This window comes from Dipodomys merriami, unplaced genomic scaffold (assembly GCF_024711535.1).
Source record: "Dipodomys merriami isolate MVZ:Mamm:240054 unplaced genomic scaffold, mDipMer1.0.p SCAF_29, whole genome shotgun sequence".
Taxonomy (NCBI): domain Eukaryota; kingdom Metazoa; phylum Chordata; class Mammalia; order Rodentia; family Heteromyidae; genus Dipodomys; species Dipodomys merriami.
Window position 1 is genome coordinate 1,486,428 of NW_027204381.1, and position 26,879 is coordinate 1,513,306.

The window sequence follows — 26,879 nt, forward strand, 5'->3', positions numbered from 1 at the left end:
AGGATCGTGGTTCAAAGCCATCCCGGGCAGGAAACTCCATGAAACTCTTATCTCCAATAAACCACTCAGAAAACTGGAAGTATCACTGTGGCTCAAGTGGTAGAGCGTTCCCCTTGAGCTGAAGAGCTGAGGGATAGCACCCAGACCCAGAGTTCAAGCCCCACAACTGACCAAAAAAAAAAAAAAAAGCCACTTAGTCATGATGTATTATCTCTTATTTATAAATTGGTGTAATAAATTTCATAGAAACTTTTTATCCTTATTTTTATTTTTTTTTTGGGTCCAGAACTCTGGGCCTGGGAACTATCCCTCAGATCTTCAGCTAAAGGCTAACGCTCTACCAGTTGAGCCACAGCGTCACTTCGGCTTTTTTCTTTTTGCTTATGTGGTGCTGAGGAATTGAACCCAGGGCCTCAAGCATGCAAAGCAAGCGCTCTACCACTGAGCCACCTTCCCAGCCCCTATGTTTATATTCTTGGAAGCATATTATTCTTTTGTCTTTATGTGGTTGGATACAGAAGTAATGCTAGCCTCTGTAGGCTCTTTCTACGTAGGAGAAGTACTGACTCATAAATTCAGTGCTTTTGGCTGTATTTGAACATTACTGCATTATGCCACAGATGCTTTAAGGGCAAAGGGATTTTGCACAAATGTATTAAGCCTGCACAGAGAATTCTTGCTATCTGAATGAAATGAATGAGTCTTAGCATATGCTTCCTTTTAGATTTATTCAAAACATTTCATAATAAATTCAGCTAAGAGTACAGTTAAAAATTTTCTTAAATCGTACTGAAACAAACTGACATAAAATACATAATTTCATTAAGGTGCAATTCAGACACTAGGAATACCACAGTTCAAGCTAGCATATTGGTTTACTTTTTAAAGGATTACCGTATTTTGAACTTGAGCATGTCCAAATTTTTCCCGTTTTAGGGGGTGGTATTAGACGTCAAACAAACTCAGGGCCTCCACCATTTCTAGGCAGGTGCTCAACCACCTGAGTCTTTCTACCTACCCTTTTGGTGTTGGTTATTTTTCCTGACAGGTCTTGCTTTGTGCCTGAGACAGCCTGAACCTAAGAGGCTCCTATTTTGTTCTACTTCCCTACATAGCTGAGATAACAGGTGTGTACCACTGTGCCCAGCCACTGGTTGGGATGAGCCTTACAAACTTTTCTTTGTCTGGGCTTACCTTGAACCACAATCTTCCCTCCCCACAATCTCTGCCTCCCAAGTAGCTAGTAGTTTGAGCCACTGAAGTTTTAGATGGTATTGTTGAATTCCTAAGTGTGTACTTGATTAAGGAGTTACTGGAGAGGAACGAGCAGCACATAGCTGGTGGGACGGCTATTACCTTCCTTTAGTCTGCACACAACTATTCAAGCAGTCTACAATTTTTTAATTAGCTTTTCTAGGGCCTTCTCTATTTTGGTCTTTACTGACCTTGTGAGCAAATGACCCAAGATTCTATTCACCTGAAATCTCATCAACTTAGGAACTGCTATCTTATGCTTGTACTTTACATTTTACTTTTTATGGCCATGGACAAGTTGCCTTATTTCTCAAATCCTGACTTTTTCAGGGGGTAAATTGGGATTATGATTAAACTGTAAAGTTTATTCTTCAGAGAATACTTCCCCTAAGCCGGGTGCTGGTGGCTCACACCTGTAATCCTAGCTACTCAGAAGGCTGAGATCTGGGCATCACGGTTCAAAGCCAGCCTGGGCAGGAAGGTCGGTGAGACTCTTATCTCCCATAAGTCACTCAGAAAACCGGAAGTGGCACCGTGGTTCATGTAGTAGAGTGCTAGCCTTGAGCTGAAGAGCTAAGGGACAGTGACCCAGGCCCAGAGTTCAAGCCCCACGATTAACAAAAAAACAAAAACAAAAAACAAACAAAACTTCCCCTACAATATACTTTAAAGTATACAGAAAAACTTATAGCAAGTAGAAATTCTTAGGGTCAAAAATGAAGGTAACTAAAAAACATCTGTTCTGATGTAATTTGCTAATTCAAAACAAAACAAAACAATAATGCTGGCAGAGGCTGAGAATATGTGGCTTAGTGGTAGAGTGTTTGCCTAGCATGCATGAAGCGCTGGGTTCAATTCCTCAGTACCACATAAGCAGAAAAAGCTGAAAGTGGCGCTTTGGCTCAAGTGGTAGAGTGGGAACCTTGAGCCTTGAGCTGAGGGACAGCGCCCAGGCCCAATTCAGGCCCCATGACCGACAAAAAAAAAAAAAAAAAAAAAGAAAAAAGAAAAGCTACTAACATGAGACTCAAGGTTCTGGATGAGTTGGGCATCATGACACATGCATGCAGGAGGCTGAGACAGGAGGATCATGAATGTGAGGCAAGCTAAGGCTACTCAGCAAGTTCCAGGTTAGCCTGAGCTACATAGTGAAACCCTGTTTCAAAATACAAAAAAGAAAAAAAACAGCCCTACAAAAAACTGGGTATCCAGTGCATTTCATATTTTGGATTTTCAGTTCAAAAATGCCCAACCTCTAGTTTGTACAGTTTTTTCTTTGCAGTGCTGGGGCATGTTACACACTGTATAGCTATAACATCATAGGTGGACACTTCTAACTTATCACATCTATCTGGGAAAGTTTTAATTGAAAACTACTCAGGAAGCAGTGCATGTACTTGTTCTGATTCCTACCAAAGGACACCTGTCATTGATGCTTCCACAGTTCCCCCCACTACACAAGTCTGATTTGATTGAAATAATATGAGTTTTCTCTTGAGGAGAAATAACCATTTAACCTAGAAGCACAGAGAGTGGGAAGAGCTATTATTTCTAACATGTGAGAGCATGGATGTTCCCAGTTACAGCTGAAGCATCTTTGGATAGTGACTCTTAAGTAGGGACACTTTCAAAACATATTCCTTCAATTGGTTAAACATTAATCCTTACTCAACTTTTTGTGGGGGCAATATAATATGCTGCAGATCATACCCAAGCTTTCCATCCTGGGAAAAGACGGCTGAGGTTTTTGGGGTCCATGGCCTGCTGAATGAGCAAATTCACTTGCCCACCCACACTGAGCACGGTGCCCTCCTCCACTCCTTTCAGCTTCTCTTGCAATCTCATCAACACTCGCTCAGCTACTTTGTTGAAACTCTGGTCAATATCACTAAGAGAAAAATGTAAAGATGTCAATGATGTACAATAGTTTTAAGGGCCTTGGGAATAAGAACATCTAAGTAATTAGCAAAAGAAATTTTTCCTAAAATACTGCTCACCTAAGGCTTCGTTTGCAGTCTTGGTCATCTGCATTTGGAGTAGAATGGAGCTCAGCTTCATCCTCTGGCCTCTGCTGTAGATATAAAGCTTTCAATGGGTTCATAGTCCAGTCAAAGAGTGGATCATACAGGAGGACCTAAGTAGAGAAAACCCGGTTTTGTTTTTTTTTTTAATGTGCTGAGGAATTGAACCCAGGGCCTCATGCATGCAAGGCAAGCACTCTACCACCAAGTCACCTTCCCAGCCCCAAAGCCCATGTATTTTATCAACAATGTGTGCCTTTTGATCAGGTATTAAAAGTGATATAGCTAGGACTGCAAAATAAATCAGTGAAAATAACAGGTCAGTTACATGGCAGCTGATGAAGGAGGAGGAGTAAACTCACACATTTCCTGCTGTGGAGAATACTATACTAACATAATCCTCCCAACTTCTTACCAATTCTGAGCTCATTCTATGTACTAGTGATTTCTGTTAGTTCTGAACCCAAGCATAATTCCTCTTAAATCCCGGTGGAAACTATTCTCGAAATAATACTATGCTGCGCTAGTCACCAGTGATTTATGCCTATAGTCCTAGCTACTCAGGAGGTTGAGATCTGAGGATTGTGGCTCAAAGCCAGCCTGGGCAGGAAAGTCCATGAAACTCTCATCTCCAATTAATCACCAAAAAGCTAGAAGTGGAGTTGTGGCTCAAATGGTAGAGTGCTAACCTTGAGCACAAAAGCTCAGTGACAGGCCAGGCCCCAAGTTCAAGCTCCAGGACCACCACAGAAGAAAACCCCAACTATGTCAAAATCATGACTTTATTTTACACTAGAGATTAGTTACAACGTAGTAGCAGTACTAGCAAGATAAAGCTTTTCTGGTAAAGAAATAACCATGTCCTGGGGGCTGGGAAGATAGCTCAGCAGTAGAGTGCATGCCTTGCAAGCATGAGGCCCTGGGTTAGATTCCTCAGCACCACATAAACAGAAAAAGCCAGAAGTGGCGCTGGGGCTCCAGTGGTAGAGAGTTAGCCTTGAGCTGAAGAGCTGAGGGACAGCGCCCAGACCCAGAGTTTAGGCCCCATGACTGGCAAAAAAAAAAAAAAAAGAAATAACCATGTCCTTAAAAAATAAAACTTTACCTCTACAATGGTTAGCAGAGTTTCCTGAGAGTTTCTCATCACTTCCATTGTCTTCTCACAGCATCTACAGATTCAAACGCATTAGATATGGGCTTTGTTACACATCAATGTTTTCAATGTATCACCTCTTGTAGATCTTGTGTAGTATGTGAGATTAGCACTATTAACAATTCCCAAATCTCATATACTTGGCAGAGTGGACTTTTAATAAATATTTAATAAATAAATACAAATATATAAATATATTTGTGAATGTTCTATAGCCTGCCCTTCCTCATGTGACTTACCTTCTGAAGACCCCTTCAACACCAGTGATGCCCATGCCATCCACAATATCTCTAGAGAGCCTAAAAGGAACTGTTTCAGGAGTAGGAAGGATTTTACCCTGTTCAAAAGCAACCCCTAAAATAAAATAAAAACAAAACAAAACAAAACCAAAACAGTGAGGTGAGGAGTAACAGTTAATTTATTTTCTTTACAAGAGGCGTGCGAACTTCATAAAGGCGGCAAATAACCTGTCACCTTTGTTCTGTTCCTATATACCATAGGTCCTATATAACATGAATCTTTGGAGTTGCCTTTTTTACTCTATGGAAATTCATATAGACGTTGGTTTTTTTGTTTTGTTTTTGTTGGTTGTGGGGCTTGAACTCAGGGCCTGGGTGCTGTTCCTGAGCTTCTTCTGCTCAAGGTGAACACCAGCACTTGAGTCACAGCACCACTTCTGTTTTTTTTTGAGTAGTATATTGGGGATAAGAGTCTCATGAGTTTCTTGCCAGCCTCATGATCCTCAGATCTCGGCCTCCTGAATAGCTAGGATTTCAGGCCTGAGACACTGGCACCCAGCTAATTCATTATCTTAATAATGGATCTGGTCAAATGTCTGCTCATGTGTATTGCCTATTTTACTATCATATTTCTTTTCTGTATGTGTGTGTGTTTAAAGAGTTCTTAAAGACTGTACTTCTGGGGTCAGGTTTGAGATCTCTGGCTAGCCTTCTACACTGAAGCCATTCTCATGACTGTTTTTTCTCTATAAGTATTGCGCTTTTCTGTCCTGAAATTTCCATCTGGTTCTCCTTCATATCTTTTGTTTCTGTGTTGAATTTACTATATTGTAATTTATTTTCGAATTACTCACTTTTTTGTAATAAGCACTTTTAGGATGGCTACTTTATGATCTTTGTCAAGTAATTGTAACCTTTGTCATATCCATGTTACATTCAAGTTGAGGTTTTCTTGCTTCCTGGCTGTGACTGATTTTTCAATTAAAATCTAAACTTGAGTTAAGAAGAGACTCTTTTTTATTTTTATTTTTGAAATTTTTTTGTCGGTCATGGGGCCTGAACTCTGGGCCTGGGTGCTGTCCTTCAGCTCTTCAGCTCAAGGCTACTGCTCTACCACTTGAGCCACAGCGCCACTTTCAGCTTTTTCTGCTGAGGAATCAAACCCAGGGCCTTGCAAGACAAGCACTCTACCACTGAGCTACCTTCCCAGCCAAGAGGAGACTCTTGGTTTAACTTCTGCATTCACGGCCTTTGGGAGCTGACACCAGTCCTGGTATCCTGGTATCCTTTGGCTTGGCTCTTTACTACAGCTAGTAGGGCTGGAAAGCACAGCCTCTCCAGAAAGTTGCCATTCATTTTGAGGGCTAGTTTGGAGAGGAGGAAAAGGCTGGAAAAAGCTGGGTACCTATGGCTCATACCTATAATCCTAGCCATTTAGGAGGCTTAGATCTGAGAATCATGGTTTGAAGCCAACCTGGGCAGACAAATCTGTATGACACTTAACTGGCAAAAATCTGAAAGTAGAGGCATTGCTCAAGTAGTAGAATGCCAACTGTGAGTAAAAAAGCAATGTAGAAATTGTGAGGTCCTGAGTTTAAGCCCCCGAACCCTCCCCCGACAGGTTGGAAAAAAATAGATAAGCATGTAAGAGCATAAATGATACAGCAAGAAGGTTTAACATAATGTTGCTGGAGTCTCAGAAAAGCAGAATCTAAACAGACTAAAGATGTTACTGATAATATGTGATAGAGATAACACTGCTGGTCTACCTTCCTTTTGGGGCTCTAAGATGCTAAGTACAAAAGAGGCCAGTGGAAAAGCACTCAAAGATCAGACAGGTAAGAGAAGAATCTATCTGGACTCTTCCTTATTTGTATATTCAGTTGACTAGTCCAGACAGCTTATTTCTGCATGGGAGATCCTAATAGGCTCTGCCTGTATCTAATATGCTTGAATAAACACATTAGGATGAAGAGTACACAGCAGATTCTTTTCCCATCCTCCCTTTTACGTCAAACTTCCTGCAGAACTATTCTACACTTTTTTTTTTTGGTTGGTCGTGGGGCTTGAATTCTGGGCCTGAGCGCTGTCCCTCAGCTCTTCAGCTCAAGGCTAGCGCTCTACTACTTGAGCTACAATGCTCAAGTTTTTCTGGTGGTTTATTTTATTTTTTTCTTTTTCTTTTTTATTGTGAAAATACTGTACAGAGGGGTTACAATTACATGGGCAAGATAATGAGTACATTTCTTTTTTTTTTTTTTGGGTCCGGTCATAGGGCCTGAACTCTTTCCCTCAGCTCTTCAGCTCAAGGGTAGCGCTCTACCACTTGAGCCACAGCACCACTTCCAGCTCTTTTCTTTTTGCTTATGTGGTGCTGAGGAATCGAACCAAGGGCCTCTGGCATGCAAGGCAAGTGCTCTACCACTGAGCCACCTTCCCAGCCCCAATGAGTACATTTCTTATCAAGCATTGTAGCCTTCTCCTTTGTTTCCCCTTCCCATCCCTTCCCATCCTTCCCCCACCCCCCCACTCTGGTGGTTTATTGGAGACAAATTTCACGGATTTTCTTGTCCGGGTTGGCTTTGAACCGAGATCCTCAGATCTCAGCCTCCTGAGTAGCTAGGATTACAGGCGTGAGCCACTGGTGCCCGGCATATTCTACACTCTTAAGTCTACACAGTTTACACTATAGTTTCTATTCTCTGCAAGGGCAGCTTCCTGGGGCTGCTCTACAATTGATGAAGCTCAAAGACCTACTTTCAGCATTCACTTTATGTGGTATTTCTGTCTGTTACTAGTGAACCTATACTTACGAAATTTTTTCTTCCTTCAGTTTCAAAAACCCTGCTACTTTCTAGTTCCTATGTTTTGCTGACTATCCTCAAAGCTGAGTGCTTATGTTTCCATCCTTATCCTCTTTATAAAAGACAATGTGTAGTGTCAGAACCCCCTCCAGTCCAGTGACTTCAACTGAGATCCACTTGCTGAGAATTCTAGAGCTGTCATTACATTCAAACTTCTTTCTTCCTTGTAGAAAACTGTCTTTTCCAATTGGAAATCCCATTACTTCAAAATAATGGCAGTGAGAACAAATTTCTATCACTATTCCTACAAATAAATATTTTATTAAGATACCTCCTGTATCACTTACCCAAATCTATGTGTACAAGTTCTGCTGATTGCTCATTTATTAAGATATTCTGTACATGCCTATCACCAAGTCCAAGGATGTAACCAACTGAAAGAGAAAAAAAAAAATCAATGTTCATCTATTTTTAACGAATACTTAGTCATAGTTTTAATTAATACCATTGACTCAATATAGTTTAGGTTTGTTAGCATGTTTAAAGGAAATTAAATATATAAAGTAGTAAAGGAAATTAAATATATAACATAGCCCTTCTGAGTTTAAGCCAAAGCTGGCCAGCTCTAAATTCATACTGCATTTTACAAATAGAAGCATTACCATTTTTTCTTTTAATAAAGATGTAGTTTTAAAATACCAGAACCGCCAGGCGCTGGTGGCTCATGCCTGTAATCCTAGCTACTCAGGAGGCAGAGATCTGAGGATCGCGGTTCAAAGCCAGCCCGGGCAGGAAAGACCGTGAGACTCCTATCTACAATAAACCACCAGAAAACCCGAAGTGGCGCTGTAGCTCAAGTGGTAGAGCGCTTGCCTTGAGCTGAAGAGCTGAGGGACAGCGCCCAGGCCCAGAGTTCAAGCCCCACAACGGACCAAAAAAAAAAAAAAAATACCAGTACCTTGAAAACTAGTGGTTAAGGTTAAAATCCATTATTTACTTGGGCCCAAGCAGCACATTATGTGCATCCATTTTTACTGAATGTATTTATAAATCAAAAAGTCTACAGGTACGTTTTTCATTTTATAGCGAAACTTTTCTTTTGCTTAATGAATTATATTGAACACAAATTAACCTAACCAGAAGTTATCAATCAGGATAAACAAGAAATGATGATGGGGGGTGAGATGGAAAGGGATGGGAAGGGGAAACAAAGGAGGAAGCAACAATGCTTGATAAGAAATGTACTCATTAAAAAAATTTAAAAAAAGGGGCTGGGAAGGTGGCTCAGTGGTAGAGTGCTTGCCTTGCAATGCATGAGGCCCTGGGTTCAATTCCTCAGCACCACATAAGCAAAAAAGAAAAAAGCCGGAAGTGGCGCTGTGGCTCAAGTGGCAGAGTGTTAGCCTTGAGCTGAAGAGCTGAGGGACAGCACCCAGGCCCAGAGTTCAGGCCCCACAACCGGACCCCCCCCCCCAAAAAAGAAAAGTACTCATTATCTTACCCATGTAATTGTAACTCCTCTGTATGGTAATTTCATAATAATAAAAAAAAATTTAAAAAGAAAACAATGATCTAATGATAAAGATTTGATTAGCAACCACCATCATCCTCCCATAATTCAGAATACTAGAAAATACTGCATATATTAAAGAGACAGATGATGATGAATAGGAGAGGAAAGTTATAAATCTCTTAAGGTCAGATTACCAATAGAAGATGTGGCCACACTCCGAGTATAAGCCAATCGTTTCTCAAACCAAACAGCTGGGTCCAAGAATTTTTCCATGCAGAAATATCGGAAAACTGGTTGAAAGTTTTGGCAAACATCCATGAAGGTTTCATGCTTTTCTTTAAAAGACTTCTTTTGTACCTCCTTTAAATTGAACATTTATAGTGTTATTTTATCAAAAGTTTTAGTGAATCCAACTAATACCCATTATGTCTTTAAATGACATGTCATTTAAATGTCACTTCAGCTAGAGAAAAGGGAGGTATTCTTTTTCTAACCTCACCTCCAGTTTGATTGCTGAATCAAATCTTATCACTTCTGCTTCCTTACTATTCCTCCTATCTAGCCCCCACTCCTACCATTATCAGTCTCTGTTCAGATCCCACTTCATATTCCCAATCCGCATTCTAGAACACATAGCTCACAGAGCTGTTACCATCCTAAAATATAAATTGGTTAATATTTTCTTCTACTGTCTCAAAGAGGAAGTACAAATGCCCTAGTATTTCACAAAGCACATCTTTTCATGCTGGTAAGCTAATTTTTATTAACTAATTTTTTGTTGCATAATATGTGCAAATGCTTAATTTTAATAAGCCATTAGATCTCTTAATATCTTTAATTTTGGATGTTACTCACCATCATTTTCTTTACGCATTGAGAGGCACTGAGATCTTGTGGCCTGTATCTTTTATGAGCACCTTCTTCATTATTAACAAGAAATTCACCAATAGGTACAGTTCCTGTACACCACTCAAGAACACCACTTCGCTGGGACAGGGGAACCACCTGAAGTTAAGTAAATACCTTTTGTTTATGGATGGTCATTAAAGAGCAGTTGACCATTCAAATGTCAGTGAGAAAAGCATTTTTCCCCCAAGGCTGTATTAGTACTAGACAAAGCTCCTTGGAGGAAAGCAATGGAAAACACTGCTTTCATAAACTCAAAGAATATGACTTTTCTAGCTTTCTGTGAGTCTAGCCCTCTTGTTGATCCCCACAATTTCATATTTACCAGATTTGTGCCCATAATTAATCTGTTCAACTTTGTTGAGGAATTTGTTTTAGACACAAGGTTTTGCCATGTTGCCCAGGCTGTCTTTGAACTCACTATTCTCCTGCTTCAGTATCCCAAGTATCTGGGGTTATGGGTTTGTGCCTCAGTGCTCTGCTACTTTTCTTTCTTTCTTTCTTCTTTTTTTTGTCGGTCGTGGGGCTTGATCTCTGGGCCTGGGCGCTGTCCCTCAGCTCTTCAACTCAAGGCAAGCACTCTACTACTTGAGCCATAGTGCCACTTCCAATTTTCTAGTGGTTTACTGGAGATAAGAGTCCCACAGACTTTCCTGCCCGGGCTGGCTTTGATCCGTGATCCTCAGATCTCAGCCTCCTGAGTAGCTAGGATTACAGGCGTGAGCCACCAGCACCTGGCTTGCTACCTTTCTTATACTTAAGGAATTTCCTCTAGGAAAGAATTACTCACGTGATCTCCATTGTAATATACTTTAATTATTGAAATTAGGTGTATTCTTATCAGCTTCAAGAAAAGATATATTGCTAAATATAAAATGAACAATTCTCAAGTTTTTATAATTATAACCCATTATAGACATAATGTAAAAGAAGGAATCAATAAATGCTTTTTGTTTGTTTGTTTGTTTTGGGTCCAGTCATGGGGCCTGAACTCTGGGCCTGGGTGCTGTCCCTCAGCTCTTCAGCTCAAGGCTAGGCTAGCACTCTACCACTTGAGCCACAGCGCCACTTCTGGCTTTTTTCTTTTTGCTTATGTGGTACTGAGGAATTGAACCCAGGGCCTCATGCATACAAGGCAAGCGCTCTACCACTGAGCTACCTTCCCAGCCCCTCAATAAATGCTTTTTACATTAAACAACTTTATTGAATCTAGATTTTTTTTTCTCCACTTGCAAGAAAAGAGATGCGCTTCCTTTGTACCCCTAGCTAATCTCACACCCCTACCCTTAAGGCAACAAGAGGACTGCAAACTGTGGTTTTTATATATCTTTATTTCAAAGCTAGGCATGGAGTTGCAAACTTAAGGACGTATGCTTTACAATTTGCTATTCTCCCATTCAGCACTGTTTGCCCATTAGCTATATTAGTGTATTTAAGTCATTTATTTTCATGACTGTATATGGTATAAAAATACTCTTAACTGTCCAATTTATTCAGTTTGCACATTTAAAGTTCCTCCAAATACTGCCGCAGTCATAGTGTACTAGAGAATGTACTTTCATTTCTCTAGGTATATATAGCCAGGAGTTGAACAGCTGGGTCATAGAGAATGTGTGTTACCCATAAATTGCTAATTGACCATCCAAAGTGACTGTTTTTGTTTATATATCTAACCAGAAGTACCATTCCATAACTTTACTAACATATTTGTCAGACTTGTATCTTGCCAGTTTAAGGGTGTATCATTGTATCACTGCGGTATCAGAGTATCATCTAATAGGCTTATTGGCCACTCAAATGTTTTCTTCTTGTGAACTTCCCATTTGTATTCTTTTTTCCCCCTAATAGTTGTCTTTTATTATTAGTGTGTGAAGTTCTTTCTCTATTCTGTATATAAATTGCTTGTTATTAATGTTATAATCACCCTTCAATATTATTATATTCATTTTCTTAGTTGGTCTCTTTAATGTTAAACTGTTTCATATTTTGTGTCCTAAGGAGGCCTTTAGTTTCTTAGTATATATTTGTTGGGAATCTATTACATGTAACAATGCTGAGGAACCAAATAACAAATGATCAATGAAGATTACACCCTTAGACATGAGATTTGAAAAATACAGGAGTTTAAAATGACCCTCAATGTTTGATGATACTAAGGAGCTTCTGATAATTGTTTTAGAAATGATGACAGTATTGTGATTTTTTTAAAAAAGACACATTATCTTATAAATCTGCATACTGAAATATTTATAGGTGAAGTACTATATTCTGCTTCAAAATAATATTGGAGGGAGAAGTAGATAGAAGTAAAAATGGGACAAAATTGTCTACAAGTCAATAACCTAAAGATGAATGAGTGTATAGAACATTTATCTTCTATGGTCTCTTTTTGAAATTTTCCATAATAATCAAAGTGAGATGAGGTAGTCCCTTTTGCTGAGAGAGTCTGGGGTGTTCTCAGAGTAGACATGAGTAATCAACAGTGCTATGTTAGCTGAGGGCTGGTGGCTCATGCCTGTAATCTGAGGATCATGTTTCAAAGCCACGCCAGGCAGGAAAGGCCATGAGACTCTTATCCCCAATAAACCACCAGAAAACTAGTGGTACTGTGGCTCAAAGTGCTAGCCTTGAGCAAAATAGCTCAGGGACAATGCCCAGGCCCCAAATCCAAGCCCCACCAACTGCCCTGCCCCACAAAAAAGAGTTCCATGTTGTATTTATTAAGTTTGAGGTGTCTCTTAAGAGTTCTATATAGCCAGCTTTATCAGGAACCAGCCCTTCCAAAAGGCTGTGAGATAAGTCTTTTTACAAACTAAAGGAAAAACAGGGTATCACTACACACAGTCACACAGTCTAGACATCCAAAAAGTTGCAAAAAAACAAAAGACTCATTTAGTAGAGATGGAAGTTTAACTTCTAAATATTTGAGATCAGATGTTCTTTCACTCTTATAATTTAGAGGCTCAATTGTGTATCTTGTTGGAAATTGTTGCTTCCAAGGAAAATGAGGTTCTTACTCATAGAGTACATACTTGGTAAGCTAATTCTACATCATTTTTTTATGATCTAGAAGCTTGGCATTTTGAACTAGAAAACTTCCTTTACTTTTTCATTATACAATACCTGTTCCTTTTTTTTTTTTTTTTTTTTTTTGGTCAGTCATGGGGCCTGAACTCTGGGCCTGGACACTGCCCCTCAGCTCTTCAGCTCAGGGCTAGCACCCTACTACTTGAGCCACAGCTCCATTTCCGGCTTTTTCTGCTTATGTGGTGCTGAGGAATAGAACCCAGGGCCTCATGCATGCAAGGCAAGCGCTCTACCACTGAGCCACCTTCCCAGCTCCACAATACCTGTTCTTTAAGAACTTTTTAGCAATCTCTTTTCAGGCTTACGAAGTTGTACAGAAAAAATGAGCTTGTAACTAGGGGATCTTGTGGCTCATAAAGAATATAATATTTACTATTCAGTCCTTTCCAAAAAAAATATCTGCTGATCTTTAGTCCAAATAATGCATCTTTTCTTGGAGAAGCAACAGAATGTAACTAATTACCTTGTATGTGCAGATAGTCAGTTTTCTCTTCCTAGTTTCAGTGTTTCTCTGCAATAAAGTATTGCACATTTGGAAAACCTGCTGCATGACAGCATCTTGTCTCAGGTCATCACGGCCCTTCAGAATAATCACACGTAAACCGTCAGCCAGGGAGAGCAACAAGGTACTCAGCAATAAATATAATCATCTCTGCTCCTCTTAATAAAGAATTTTGTCAATTCTTTCATTTAGTTATTGCCCTGGGAAGCTAACTGATGGGGAAAAAAAGTTTGTTACCTTTTTTTTTCTTTTTAAAGACTAGGTCTGGCTAAAACAAACAAACAAAAAAACCTAGGTCTGCCGGGCGCTGGTGGCTCACGCCTGTAATCCTAGCTACTCAGGAGGCTGAGATCTAAGGATCGCGGTTCAAAGCCAGCCCGGGCCGGAAAGACCAAGACCGTGAGACTCCTATCTCCAATAAACCACCAGAAAACCGGAAGTGGCGCTGTATGTAGCTCAAGTGATAGAGCGCTCGCCTTGAGCTGAAGAGCTGAGGGACAGCGCCCAGGCCCAGAGTTCAAGTCCCACGACTGACAAAAACAAAAAAAACCAAAAAACCTAGGTCTGGCTATACAGTAACTTCTAGAGTAGTCTGAGCTGGGTAGCCCAGGATGCTTTTGGAATCACAATCCTTCTGGTCTTTGCCTACCAAGTGCCAGGATTGTCACTCTGTGAAACTATGTCCCCTAGTTGCTTCTGTAATTAGACTAAAGGAACTCCCACACCTGAACTTTGCAAAACACCTGAGATACACCAGAGTGTATCTCTCCACTGTTCTTTAACAGGTCCCAAGCAGCTCCTGAGCAGCTGGTCAGAAAGTGACAGATGCTGTCCCCTCCAGCTACAACAGTTGGTATCATGGCAGACCCACTATAATGAGGCACAGGTCTCCAATGGGTACTTATGGAAATTAACCACTACCATATTTTCAGCAGGCTGATTCTTTACGTCATCATGCCTATAATGCATTATGGTATTTTTTTACTTAAAGCAAACAAACAGAACAATAGTCTTTCAGACACAGAGAAAAGCATTATTTCTTTTTCTTTTTCTTTTTGGTCGGTTGTGGGGCTTGAACGCTGGGCCTGGGAGCTGTCCCTCAGCTCTTCACGGTCTCTCCTGCCCGGGCTGGCTTTGAACCGCGATCCTCAGATCTCAGCCTCCTGAGTAGCTAGAATTACAGGCGTGAGCACCAGCGCCCGGTAAGCATTATTTCTTCAAAAAAATCCATTTCTATTCCACAGGTTTTGTTTAGTTACAATTACTCAGAATAAAGACAGGCACACAAAGTATTAACTCTTTAGCCCTTTAAGGTCTGTAGCAAAAAAAGCAAAAGTCTTACCTTGACAAGTTGTCTTCTTTCCTTCCCATCAGAACCTATACAATCTATTATTTTTGGTAAATTTAAGCCTCCTGCTAAACGAAACTCTGTTTTAAATGACTGTATAGTCACCAGATTTCCATATTCACCTGTAGGGTCCACCTAATGAAAAGTATAATTATGATAAGTTAGACATACTATTTGCATTTAAAGCAAACTATTACAAATGGCAGTTTAAATATTAAGCAGAAGAGTGAATGGCAATGTGCCACCTTGGTTGAGAACTGGAGGTGTAATTCATTTTCTGTTTAATGAAAGATAGGACAGTGAGAAGGTGTAAGCCTTTTATGTAGATATTTTTAATGAAACTAGGACATTTAAAGTTAGAATGGTGTCGCTGAAAAATCACTGAAAACTTAGCATACATGATAGCATCTGAGCACTAATTCCTCTAGAATATCATTACAACAACATCAGGTGATTTTGAAAGAGGGTAAGGTGGTATTTCCTAGGTTAAACTTCTTAAATCAAGAATTTAAGGAAATATTCAGTTAAGTAACATAGCTAATAACAGCTGGAAAATTGCCAAGTTACTCCACGGGATGCAACATTTCAAACTCAATAACAGTAGACACTAAGCACTACACTGAAATTCAAACATGAGATTTACAATGCACTTAATATTTTCTAAACTATAAACTTTTCCATTACAAATATCCCCACTCACAAGATGCTTCTAGCAGTAGAAGATCATCATGATATAGTTAAGTATTATATACAGTCAATTTAATGCAATAATACACATTTACTTGAAGTGTAATATAATGGCTATCTTCCACTGCATACTGAACTTAAAAAAAAAGTGGGCATGTTATTGCATATAATCCCAGAACTTGGGAAGCTGAAGCAGCAGGATCACAAATTTGAGGCCAGCGTAGACTACATAGGAAGACCCTAACTTAAAACAAACACATTCTAGCAGCCAGGGAGTATGATTCAAAGGTAAGAGTGCTTATCTACCATGAGTAAGGGCACACACATATTAAAAACAAGTAACTAAAATAATTATGAACTGTTGAACAACAATTAGTGTGGGTAAAAAACCACATGGAAATTTTCCTTCTAGCCAATGAAGGTAAGTGTCTATGGACTTGTCCAGAAACATAGGTGAAGAACTGAGAAAAATGAGAATACACAAAGTCTTTAGGTTGAAACACGAAAATTGCAATATTTGACTGTTTTTTTGGTCGGCCGTGGGGCTTGAACTCTGGGCTTGGGCGCTGTCCCTGCGATCTTCAGTGCAAGGTGAGTGCTCTACTGCTTGCGCCACAGTGCCACTTCCGGGTTTTCTAGTGGTTTTTATTGGAGATAAGAGTCTCATGAACTTTCCTGCCTGGGCTGGCTTTCAACCGTGATCCTCAGATCTCAGCCTCCTGAGTAGCTAGGATTATAGAAGTGAGCCACCTGTGCCCGGCATTAACTGGTTTTGAATATATAGAAAGGTATCTCAAATGTTCAATCTAATGAACTAGTCTAATTAAAAATCAAGAGTTAGTGGTAAACTACCTTGATTTCCATAGTGGGAACAACAACATCTTCTAAATTCTTCAGTTTAATAATTGGCTGGTCTGCTGGAATACTGATGCCTTCTGTATGTAAAAAGAAAAGACTTTAGTGACAGCTGAAGAACAGCACTAGAGGTCAAGCAAAAGAAGCAACATTGATCCCAAACACTCACTTCTGTGAGTCTTCCACTGAGTGGCATCTAAGTTTGCTAGTAAAATGTAAGCATCACAAAGTGCCTCAACATTCTTGACCATCTGCTGTCTCTTACATCTAATGGTACATATTACTTTGTTTGCAGCCTCCATTCGATCCTAGCAATGAAAAACCAATGAAAAAGATTACATAGTAACCACTCAACATCTAAACTTGCTATAAAAAACAAGAAAACTAAAACTGATGTAGATTTAGACAATACAACTATTAATAATCCAAAAGTCCTTTTATGAAATAATAATGAACCGCATAGTAATCTCAAGTGTCAATAACTTAGGTGCTTAAAAAAATTTGGTTTTCTTTGTCCTTCGATGTGAAAATAAAAGCAAAATAGTACAGCTATTAATGATTTGAGAAATATTCAGAAATTTTTTTTTTTTGGTCCGGTCATGGGGCCTGAACTTTGGGCCTGGGTGCTGTCCCTCAGCTCTTTAGCTCAAGGCTAGCTCTCTACCACTTGAGCCACAGCGCCACTTTGGCTTTTTTTCTTTTTGCTTATGTGGTGCTAAGGAATCGAACCCAGGACCTCAGGCATGCAAGGCAAGTGCTCTACCACTGAGCCACCTTCCCAGTCCTATTCAGAAATTTGAGCCTATTTTAGGTGGTACATAACAACAAAGGATTTTAAAACTAAGTACTATTAGCAATATGCATACTTAAAACCAGAAGACTTAAGAAAGGAATATTCTGAGAAAGAATGAATATCATAATTCAAAAAGCATTTAACTAATACCTTATCAAGCTGAGAATTTTCTTTGGGTGCATTTTTAGTTATTCTGCTCCTCTTTGCTACCTCTGGTTTGGTCAAAATTTCATCCTTGTTTGCATTTGCTAAAGCCAATATAATAAACAAAGTATGGTGGGGGTGATCCATTGAAATCCTAGAGATAAGCTGTAGAAAGTTAAGAATTATTAGTTTCATACAAAATTTCTAATTAGAAATGTACATTTAAATTTTTTTGCTTTAAATAAAAATGCAAGTTATTGTCTATATTCTGCAGTGGGTAGATTTTGTATGTGTACATCTATGAGATAGCAAGCAAGCAAAATATATCAGAAATAAACTGAAAGCTGGCGCCGGTGGCTCATGCCTGTAATCCTAGCTACTCAAGAAGCTGAGATCTGAGGGTCATGGTTGAAAGCCAGCCTGGGCAGGAAAGTCTGTGAGACTCTTATCTCCAGTAAACCACTCAGAAAACCTGAAGTGGCACTATGGCTCAAGTCGTAGAGTGCTAGCCTTGAGCTGAAGAGCTGAGAGACAGCGCCCAGGCACAGAGTTCAAGCCCCACCACCGACAAAAAAAAAAAAAAAAAAAAAAAAAGGAGACTGAGAAATATGTGTCATGAGAAAGAATATTTCCCCTTTCTTCTACATTTCCTTTTCCCAGAGAGGAAGAATAAAATGTATGTTATTATTGTATAAGAGAACGGTCATTACTATGCTTTGATCTTCAAGTTACTTACATTATTGAGGACTTCATGAAATCCTTGGCCTCCTGTCATTTTGGTCCCCATTCTAGCAGCCAGTTGGTACATAAGAGGCAAAAATTTGTATGAAGAAATCTTCATTCCATCTCTCTGCCATAAAAATAAGAAATGTACATTTCAAATATTCTCACATCTAAGCAAATAGATTAGTCTAAAATAAAGTTCCTCTACTAACTCAACTTAGTAGTTGTTAACAAAACATCACTAACTACCTCTCAATCTTTCTAATAGGTATCCTAGACTGGTAACTAAAAATGCTTGATCTAAATGAAACTGGATTTAGTACTAGGATACCTGGCATTCCCTCATCCCAGTGGCTCCAAGGATAGTGTGGGTCTGAATCTTATTGTGATCTTGAATTGAGAATTCAGTGAACAATAAAATGAAATACTCTTTTTTACATGTCAAAAGTTTAGTGTGCACTCTAGGAAAACTATTGGTTGTATCTATTATGATGCTTTTTTTTCCCCATCTAGGAGTTTTACCTTCAAACTAGCAAAACACATTGTCATTAAAATTAAGATTTTTAAATACAAGCTTCATATTTTCCTTAAAGTATCTTTTTGTATAATGATAAAAGTAATTCATTGATCACATCATCTTAGTCTGCTTTCCAATTTCACCAATCTATTATCTCATTCTAGGTACTCCTTGTGGTAATGGGGACAATGCCAACATAATTTTTTTTTTTTTGCCAGTCGTGTGGTCTGAACTCTGGGCCTGGGCACCGTCCCCCAGCTCTTCAGCTCAAGGCTGGTGCTCTACCACTGGAGCCACAATGCCACTTCCAGCTTTTTCTGCTTATGTGGTGCTGAGAAATCGAATCCAGGGCCTCATGCATGCAATGCAAGCACTCTACTACTGAGCCACCTTCCCAGCCCCCAACATAAATTCTTATGTTCACCCAAACTTGCATCATTTACAGTTTATGTAACTATGTGCAGAGAACTAAACCAGATGTCAGGAAAACAAAGGGGTATGTCAAATTGGACACTGATGGGAGTTATAAGTTTTTTTAAACACAAGCTTAAATGCTGGGCAGTGTAAGACTTGCCTTCATCATGTCATTGACTTCAGAAACACCAGAATTTTCAAGCCAGAGGGAGCAAAGTCGAAAAACCCACATATCATGTTCTTCTCCACTTAACAAGCAGTTGATGTAATTTTCAACTGCCTTACACAAGAAGCGCTTACGGTCCTCTTTCAGTGCACGGAGTGCACATTCATCCAGCTCCAGCTCTCTCTGAACCTTTACTGTGTATCTTGCATTAGATAAAGTAAAACACAAAATCATACATACAATAAACCATCTAGCTCAGGAGAAAAATCAAAATAATAAGAATCATAACTTATTTTGTCCTAACTGTGGAATTTACAAGCTTTAATAACTATAAACAAAATGGACTCAATCTATTTAGCTTATTTATGCTAAAACATATAGAAATATGTAGAACAGACTTTAGATTTACACTAAAATATATATGACAGATAGACTCAAGGAAATCTTAAATGAAAATTATATTATATCAAAATGGTCTTTTGAATTTAATTTCAAGACTATAACTGTGATACTAATTAACACAAGAAAAACAAAAAGAACAAAAACCTGATATCTATATACTCTCTCATGGGCTTAAAACCAGGATATGAATTCTTTATTAAAGCACATGCATTGGTATACTGTACACTAATTAGGCTGTGATTAGCCACAATAGGGCCAAGAAAATCAAGTACTCAAACCCAAGCTTATTCTTCAAAATTTAAGTATGATAAAAAGTTTAAGTACCACTTCTAATAGAAACATGTCCATTCAGTTAACTGTCACTTGTAGACAGGCATAGTAGCTCAAGCCTGTAATCTTAGCCATTTGTGAAGTAGATAGATATCAGGGGATTGTGGTTTGAAGCCAACCTGGGGATACAAGCTCATGAGACTCTATCTCAATGAATGGCTGAGCTCAGTGTTGCATGCCCGTCATCTCAAGCTACCGGGGAAGCACAATATTTATGTGTCATAGTGTGTGACTTAGTGACAAGAAGAAGTACAAATAGCAAGACTGCAGTCCAATACATTCCAGCCCCAAAAGTGGCTAGTGGAAAGTCTCAAGTGGTAGAGTACCTGCTTAGCAAAGTGTAAGAGGCCTTGAGTTCAAACCCCAGTACAGCCTCTCCCCCGCAACTCAAAAAATTGTCACTTGAGGACATCTAATTACCTGTTTGTCTGGATTTTATGTTCTCTAAGTAGGCCCACTTCTTCTTTGGCCCTTCTCAAGAGAGCTTGCTTGTTTTCAAATTCTGATGAGTTCATATAGTTTTCAATTCTCTGGTACTGAGTATCAGAGAATCGTGCTAATGACAGAAATGCCTTCATTTTTCCATTTCTAAGTTCACTGCTTTCTCCATCATAACTTCCAGCAACTTCCACTGCCTTTAAAAACACATAATTCACTTAAATTCTACTTAAAAATACTAAATACATTTAAAGAATCATTAAAATAGCCGGGTGCCGGTGGCTCCTGACTGTAATCCTAGCTACTCAGGAGGCTGAGATCTGAGGATCACAGTTCAAAGCCAGCCCAGGCAGGAAAGTTCGTGAGACTCTTATCTCCAATAAACCACTAAAAAACCGGAAGTGGCACTGTAGCTCAAGTGGTAGAGCGCTCGCCTTGAGCTGAAGAGAGCAGGGACAGCGCCCAAGCCCAGAGTTCAAGCCCCATGACTGACAAAAAAAAAAAAAAAAAGAATCATTAAAATGAAGTTAATCCCACACTAAAGTTTAACTTACCACAATAGTTAAAGCAACTTTGACAGTGAAGTACCCATAACAGCTGATATTTTTAAAACAACATGCAAATATAAAGAGCTCTTTAAGGATAATTACATCTTGCTTTTCCTGTTCTTTTATTTATTGTAATAACTATCTCCAGAGTTAGTTACTCTAAAGAAACAAGGGGTGATACAGCAAGGTCAGAGGAAATTGGCAGTATTCAAGTCCTAGTTTGAACTTGAAGTGGGCTGGACTGCACATAAAGAGCAAAGAATGACTTGAATATTCTTTAATTAGATTTTTGTGGATGAATACAAGCAGAGATGATCAGAAATAACCATGAAAAAGTATCCAGGGGTGGAAATAGGAAGGGGAAGATGTATGTCTCTCCCTTTGTAACATTCTAGTCTGCCCTGAAAATCATACAGAGCTCCAACAGTAACATAAAGATGAATGAAACCATCTTCACTTGCTTCTGAAATACCTTTGTTCTTGATACAAGGACCATGTGCATTCATGCTACACAAAGATCTGAAGAGATGCTCCAAAAGTTTGCTTACCTTTTCCAGATACGTCTGCATGATTGCTGCAGGATTTTCTAAGCAAGTTTCTGCTAACCAATTGCCACAAACTCTCAGACATTCTGTGTATAGAAGTTTTAGGTTGGGATTATTCTGTATATAAAAAAACAAAACAAAACCTTAAAGTGTAATTCATTATCATCGCTATGCCAAAAGGACACAAATATAAAACGAGAACTATTGTGGGGAAGAGGAAGTAAGAGGAGGGGAAAGGGGGAAAAGAAGGTCGTGTGTGTGTGTGTGTGTGTGTGTGTGTGTGTGTGTGTGTGTGTGTGTGTGTGTGTGTGTGTGTGTGTGTGTGTGTGTGTGTGTGTGTGTGTGTGTGTGTGTGTGTGTGTGTGTGGAAGAGGAAGTAAGAGGAGGGGAAAGGGGGAAAAGAAGGTCGTGTGTGTGTGTGTGTGTGTGTGTGTGTGTGTGTGTGTGTGTGTGTGTGAATATAGTCAAAGTGTTTTTTAGCCATGTATGAAAATATCACTGTAAAAGAGGGAAGAAGACTAAAAAAGGGGCAAACACGGTCCAAATGCTTGGTATGTGTGCATGGAAACATCACAATGAAACTTATAAAACATAAAATTAATATACAATAATCAAAGAAGTTAAAAATATTTTTCTTCACCTTTTAATCATATAACTAATAATATTAAGTATGAAGGCTTATGAAATAATCATTCTGTACTTTTATTGTTATTACTCTTGAAACAACTCCCATTTATTGAGTGTTTATATGGGCCACGCTTTATGTATACTAACTCACTTAATTCTCACAGAAATCCTATGAACTAAGAACTAATATTAGCCCTAATTTTAAGATGAGAAAGCTGAGAATCAAAGCTAGATCAGGCAGAAAAGTCTATGAGACTGTGATTAACCACCAAAAAGCTAGAAGTGGAGCTGTGGCTCAAGTGATAAAGCAATAACTTTGAGCAAAAGAGCTCAGGGACAGCAAGCACCCAGGCTCGGAGTTCAAGGCCCATGACTAGCACCATTAAAACAAAAAGTTGAAGGGGAGGGACCAGGGAGAGTGACAAGAGAGGTGAGTCTATAATGGGCATGTCAAAATAAAATCCCTTTGTACAACTAAATGATGCTAATAAAAAATGTAAAAAAATATTTTTGAAGCATAATTTCTTTTAGTAAAAGTAAATATTGATTTAGCCAACTTTCAAAAAAGAAATAAAACCCAAGAACCTCTGTGCAGGTGGCATCCAACTTCTTGATCATTTGCTTGAGAATGCTCAGAGCAAGACTCTGCTCCTTTTTTGCCCAGAATACTTGTGCTTCCTCTAGCTGCCACTCAGAGACTCCACAAATAGCTGAATTATGCTGCTTAATTTGAAATATTGCCCTTTCAGGGAGCTGAAAGGAGAATCACATATGGGAACAATTACTTTTACTATTATTACTGTTACCATTAAAATAGGAACAACTATCATTCATTGAGAATGAGAACTTGACATTTGTCAGGGGCTATCATAAGTAGCTCTATGTTTACCTTCCAAGCTCCAGCCTACATCCATCTATCTCTGTTTTCATATGTATCTGCATGTGTGGGTGTGAAATCACTGACCTGTATCAACAAATTAGGAATCTTCTTATTTTATAACCAGTAAATGGAGGTTGAAAGAATATACATATTTTGCCCAAGGTTTAAACTCAGATAGTCTAATTCCATTATGGGAAATCTGTGGGCACTGCTGGCTTATGTCTGTAGTCTACTCAGGAGGCTGAGATGTAAGGATTGCAGGTCAGCATCTGAGGATTCTAGCTCAGACAGGAAAGTCTGTGAGACTCTGATTTCTAATAAACTACTCAGAAAAAGCCAGAAATGGCACTGTGGCTCAAGTGATAGACCACTAGGCTTGGGCAATAGAAGCTTGAGGACAGAGCCCAGACTCTGAGTTCAAGCCCCAGGACTGGCAAAAAAAACAAAAACAAAAACAAAAAAAAAACCCAAACCAAAAAGCCACTATAGAAATCTTAATTATATGACACAGTAGCAACTTCTATCTCTTAATAACATTTTATTCATGCTTTCTGTTATCTGAGTAATAAAAGTAAAGGGAAATAGGTGAGATAAGAGAATTTTACCTGGGTATTGTTGAAAGTTCGGGCCAGGACAGAGAATTCTACAAGGTGCTTGGTAAGAATGTCCTTAAAACATTCTCTTTGGGAATTCTCCATTTCCTTTTGCACTAGAATCTCTAAAATGACTGTGCGTAAAGCCATAATTGGCTCTTGAAAACTAAAATCGCTGTCCTTGAGAAGCTGGGAATGTTTTTGCCACTTCATATATACTTCTGAGAGCTGCTGTCTATCTGTGACTGCCCTGAAAGTCAAATCATAGAGTTCATGTAAATAAGAGAATTGAAAGAAAAAATTACATATGTTTTGAAACTTAAGCTATAATATAAAGGAACTCTTACACTAATAAGACTAGAACTGGGAAATAATCCTATATATGGATCAAAGTTTAGATAACGATAAAATGCTGTGTGGTCAAAGCTTTAAGTAGTCACAAGAGAGGCTACAAATAACACCCATTTCAAGCTTTAGCATAATGTTGTTTGAAGTCACAAAGCATTCTTCTGGAGTAAGAATTCACCACACCTGCCATAAAAAAATGCCTATACCTCTTTCCTGCTTCAATACCCTTTGCAGTAAAGTAAAAAATATATCTGCAAGGAAATGAATGAGACTCATTAATTGGAGATACCCTTGCATACAGCTGCAGCTGTCAAAGAAATCGCAATTCAGGAAGGAAAAAAATCAAATCAGGTAAAGGTCGCACCTGCTAACATTATTTATTAAAAGAGTACATTCATTTATATGAATAGTTTGTTTTCCATATGCATAAACTAAGCAATACTGTCTAATCCCCTGACTACTGTGCTGAGAGAAATGAAAAGATAAAGCAGATACAAGGGAAGTTATGACTAGGACATGAAAGCATTTTCAGCTGCTAGATAGAAAAGAACACAGTAACACAAAGCCATAGAAATGGAAGCTTTACTGCCTCCCTGGACCCCAAAACAACAAATTCTAAACATTTTAGCCTCAGCAACCCCTTTTACACTCTTACAAATTACTGAGACCCAATAAACTTTTCAATTTTTAATTATATTATTAACATTTATAATAGTATCTTGTAAGACTGAGAAAAATCTAAATGTTAATTTAAAATAATTATCACATCCATTATTGACAACAGAAGAGCTGCACTTTAGAATTACAATGTCCTATCAAGCACTGGTGGCTCATACCTGTAGTTCTAGCTACTCAGGAGTTCAAGATCTGAGGATCACAGTTTGAAGCCAGCCTAGTCAAGGAAGTCCATGAGATTACCTCCAAAAATCTACTCAGAAAAAAGCCAGAGGTAGCACTATGGCTCAAGTGTTAAAGTGCTAATCCTGAGCAAAAGAATCTCAGGGTCAGCCCCCAGGCCCTAAGTTCCCCAGGACCCACACAAAAAAAATAAAAGAATTACAACCAGGCCCTAAGTTCCCCAGGACCCACACAAAAAAAATAAAAGAATTACAAAGTCTCAAAAGCTACTTACCTTGAAAAAAGCTCTCCAATGTTTTCCAACTCTCCGATTGCCTGCAATCTACTAAGTGTGGGGTACAGTGAATACACAGACTCTAGGCTGCCCTTACACAACTCTTCTACTTCTTTTACTCTGATTTAAAAAGAAAGAGAAAAATACACTTTCAAAATTAAGAAGAGGTTTTCACATAAATGAAAGGTTCAAATTGGAGGTTTGATTTCTCCTTCTTAAACTAACAATACTAATACACATAAGTAACAGTGACTACAAATGCCAATGGAAGCACAACAAGCTTTGAGATGATACAAACCCAGATTTAAATCTATGTGTAATGGTTTAAATCTGCAACTAGTAACTGTCTGCCCTTGAATACACTAAGTCTGAGTTTTTCATATCATGGTTACTTTCAAGATTTGAGAACACAAATGCCAATAACCTCAGAAAGTGGCAGCAAATGTTTCTGTAATAAACACAGGATTTATTAAGCCACTGACTGTTAAAAAAAATGCTATATTCGTTTAACCTGTTAGTTGCTCCCTTTTGCATCACCTCATTTGTGCCTAAAATAAGCCTGCACTATTCACCATTCATCACCCTATTATAAATAAATGCCACGTAACTACAAGAACAGACAAAATTAAAATTCTCAAGATACTTGTATAAACAGAATGAAGGAGTAGGCTCAGGGTAAAGAACTGACCAATCGTCCCAAAGAAAAATATTCTTGACAAACAATGAAAAGGAAATATTTAATCACAGCCATCAAATCTTCATACCTTTTATACCTTCTCTTCATTACAAATCCTTATACTGAAATTATTTCTCAAGGGCTGAGAAAAGTGGCCATGACATGAAGTTTAAACATAATTATTAACCTTTTGATAATACCTGGCATATTTAAGACCTTCATAAAATGTGGAGAATTCTCTGTCTTTTAGACACTGGAGAGCATTGTACAATGACTCGTGGTAACTGGTTTCTTCTATTCCTTTGCTGTGTGGCAATTCCAAGAATTCAAAGAAAAAGACACATTTTAAAACAGAAAATCCTATGTATAACTCAAAGGACAAAACAGTAAAACTAAAATTATTATTTCTTATTTAAAAACACCACATTTTCAGAAATTTTAGTAAGAAATACAAAGATCTGGGGAGTGGGAAGGGGGTGGGAGATGGGAAGGGGAAACAAAGGAGGAGGCAACAATGCTTGATAAGAAATGTACTCATTATCTTGCCCATGTAATTGTAACCCCTCTGTATGGTAGTTTCACAATAAATAAAAAAAAAAAAAGAAATACAAAGAACTCTGTGGACCAGATCAACAACTCACCAAAGAAAAAAACTAATTAATGCTATCTTACTTAAACATCTAAGTAAATGAAAACTGTACACAATCTATAAAATATAAGAGCATAGCTCCTGCCATATTCATAGAATGTGATACAAAAAGATGTTTAGATGTAGGATGGCCAGTTTTTAAAAAGTTCGATTTCTTTTTACCTGATAGAATCACAATAGTCCCACTGCATATTCCTCCATGCGGTTTGGTAATAAAGCTCTTGCAGTTCAGCACAGCCCTCTTTATTTTCATGATCTAACCCTTTTAAATAGGTGGAAAGAATATGACAGAGTCCCAAATTCTGCAAGGCCTAAACAGGAATCATTAAAATAAGTAAATAAAGATCCAAAATGAATTACCAGAGAAGCAAAAAACAGCAAACTTTAATAACAATCTTACTAAAACCCTAAAATACTACTTTGAATGTTCCCCAAAAATCCAGAGCTCTAATATTTGATGAAAAAATGCCTAAAGAGTATTAGCCAGTAACAGAACTGGTAACTAGGACCAACTCTAATGCAAATTATGATGAGAGATAGTATAAGTGAATTCTCATAGGAAGCATAAATATACTACCTGGCACA

At 38.5% G+C, this 26,879-nt stretch overlaps 1 protein-coding gene across 1 annotated transcript in view; it reads right to left on the reverse strand.

Moving 5' to 3' along the window:
• Positions 1 to 719: 719 nt before the first annotated feature.
• Positions 720 to 26,879, reverse strand: part of LOC138838810 (serine-protein kinase ATM-like) — a 97,876-nt gene continuing 71,716 nt past the window's right edge. Inside the window, exons 43-63 of the mRNA XM_070038160.1 lie at positions 26,457 to 26,605; positions 25,846 to 25,950; positions 24,970 to 25,089; positions 23,502 to 23,739; positions 22,602 to 22,769; positions 21,393 to 21,506; positions 20,279 to 20,493; positions 19,121 to 19,328; positions 18,043 to 18,156; positions 17,313 to 17,471; positions 16,539 to 16,677; positions 16,367 to 16,449; positions 14,822 to 14,962; positions 13,441 to 13,557; positions 9,840 to 9,989; positions 9,179 to 9,344; positions 7,819 to 7,905; positions 4,668 to 4,782; positions 4,381 to 4,444; positions 3,252 to 3,388; positions 720 to 3,142 (exon numbers count right to left, since the gene is read on the reverse strand). Coding sequence (XP_069894261.1) covers positions 2,959 to 3,142; positions 3,252 to 3,388; positions 4,381 to 4,444; positions 4,668 to 4,782; positions 7,819 to 7,905; positions 9,179 to 9,344; positions 9,840 to 9,989; positions 13,441 to 13,557; positions 14,822 to 14,962; positions 16,367 to 16,449; positions 16,539 to 16,677; positions 17,313 to 17,471; positions 18,043 to 18,156; positions 19,121 to 19,328; positions 20,279 to 20,493; positions 21,393 to 21,506; positions 22,602 to 22,769; positions 23,502 to 23,739; positions 24,970 to 25,089; positions 25,846 to 25,950; positions 26,457 to 26,605 — 2,973 coding nt within the window. The 3' untranslated portion in view covers positions 720 to 2,958. The remainder of the gene's footprint in view (positions 3,143 to 3,251; positions 3,389 to 4,380; positions 4,445 to 4,667; positions 4,783 to 7,818; positions 7,906 to 9,178; positions 9,345 to 9,839; positions 9,990 to 13,440; positions 13,558 to 14,821; positions 14,963 to 16,366; positions 16,450 to 16,538; positions 16,678 to 17,312; positions 17,472 to 18,042; positions 18,157 to 19,120; positions 19,329 to 20,278; positions 20,494 to 21,392; positions 21,507 to 22,601; positions 22,770 to 23,501; positions 23,740 to 24,969; positions 25,090 to 25,845; positions 25,951 to 26,456; positions 26,606 to 26,879) is intronic.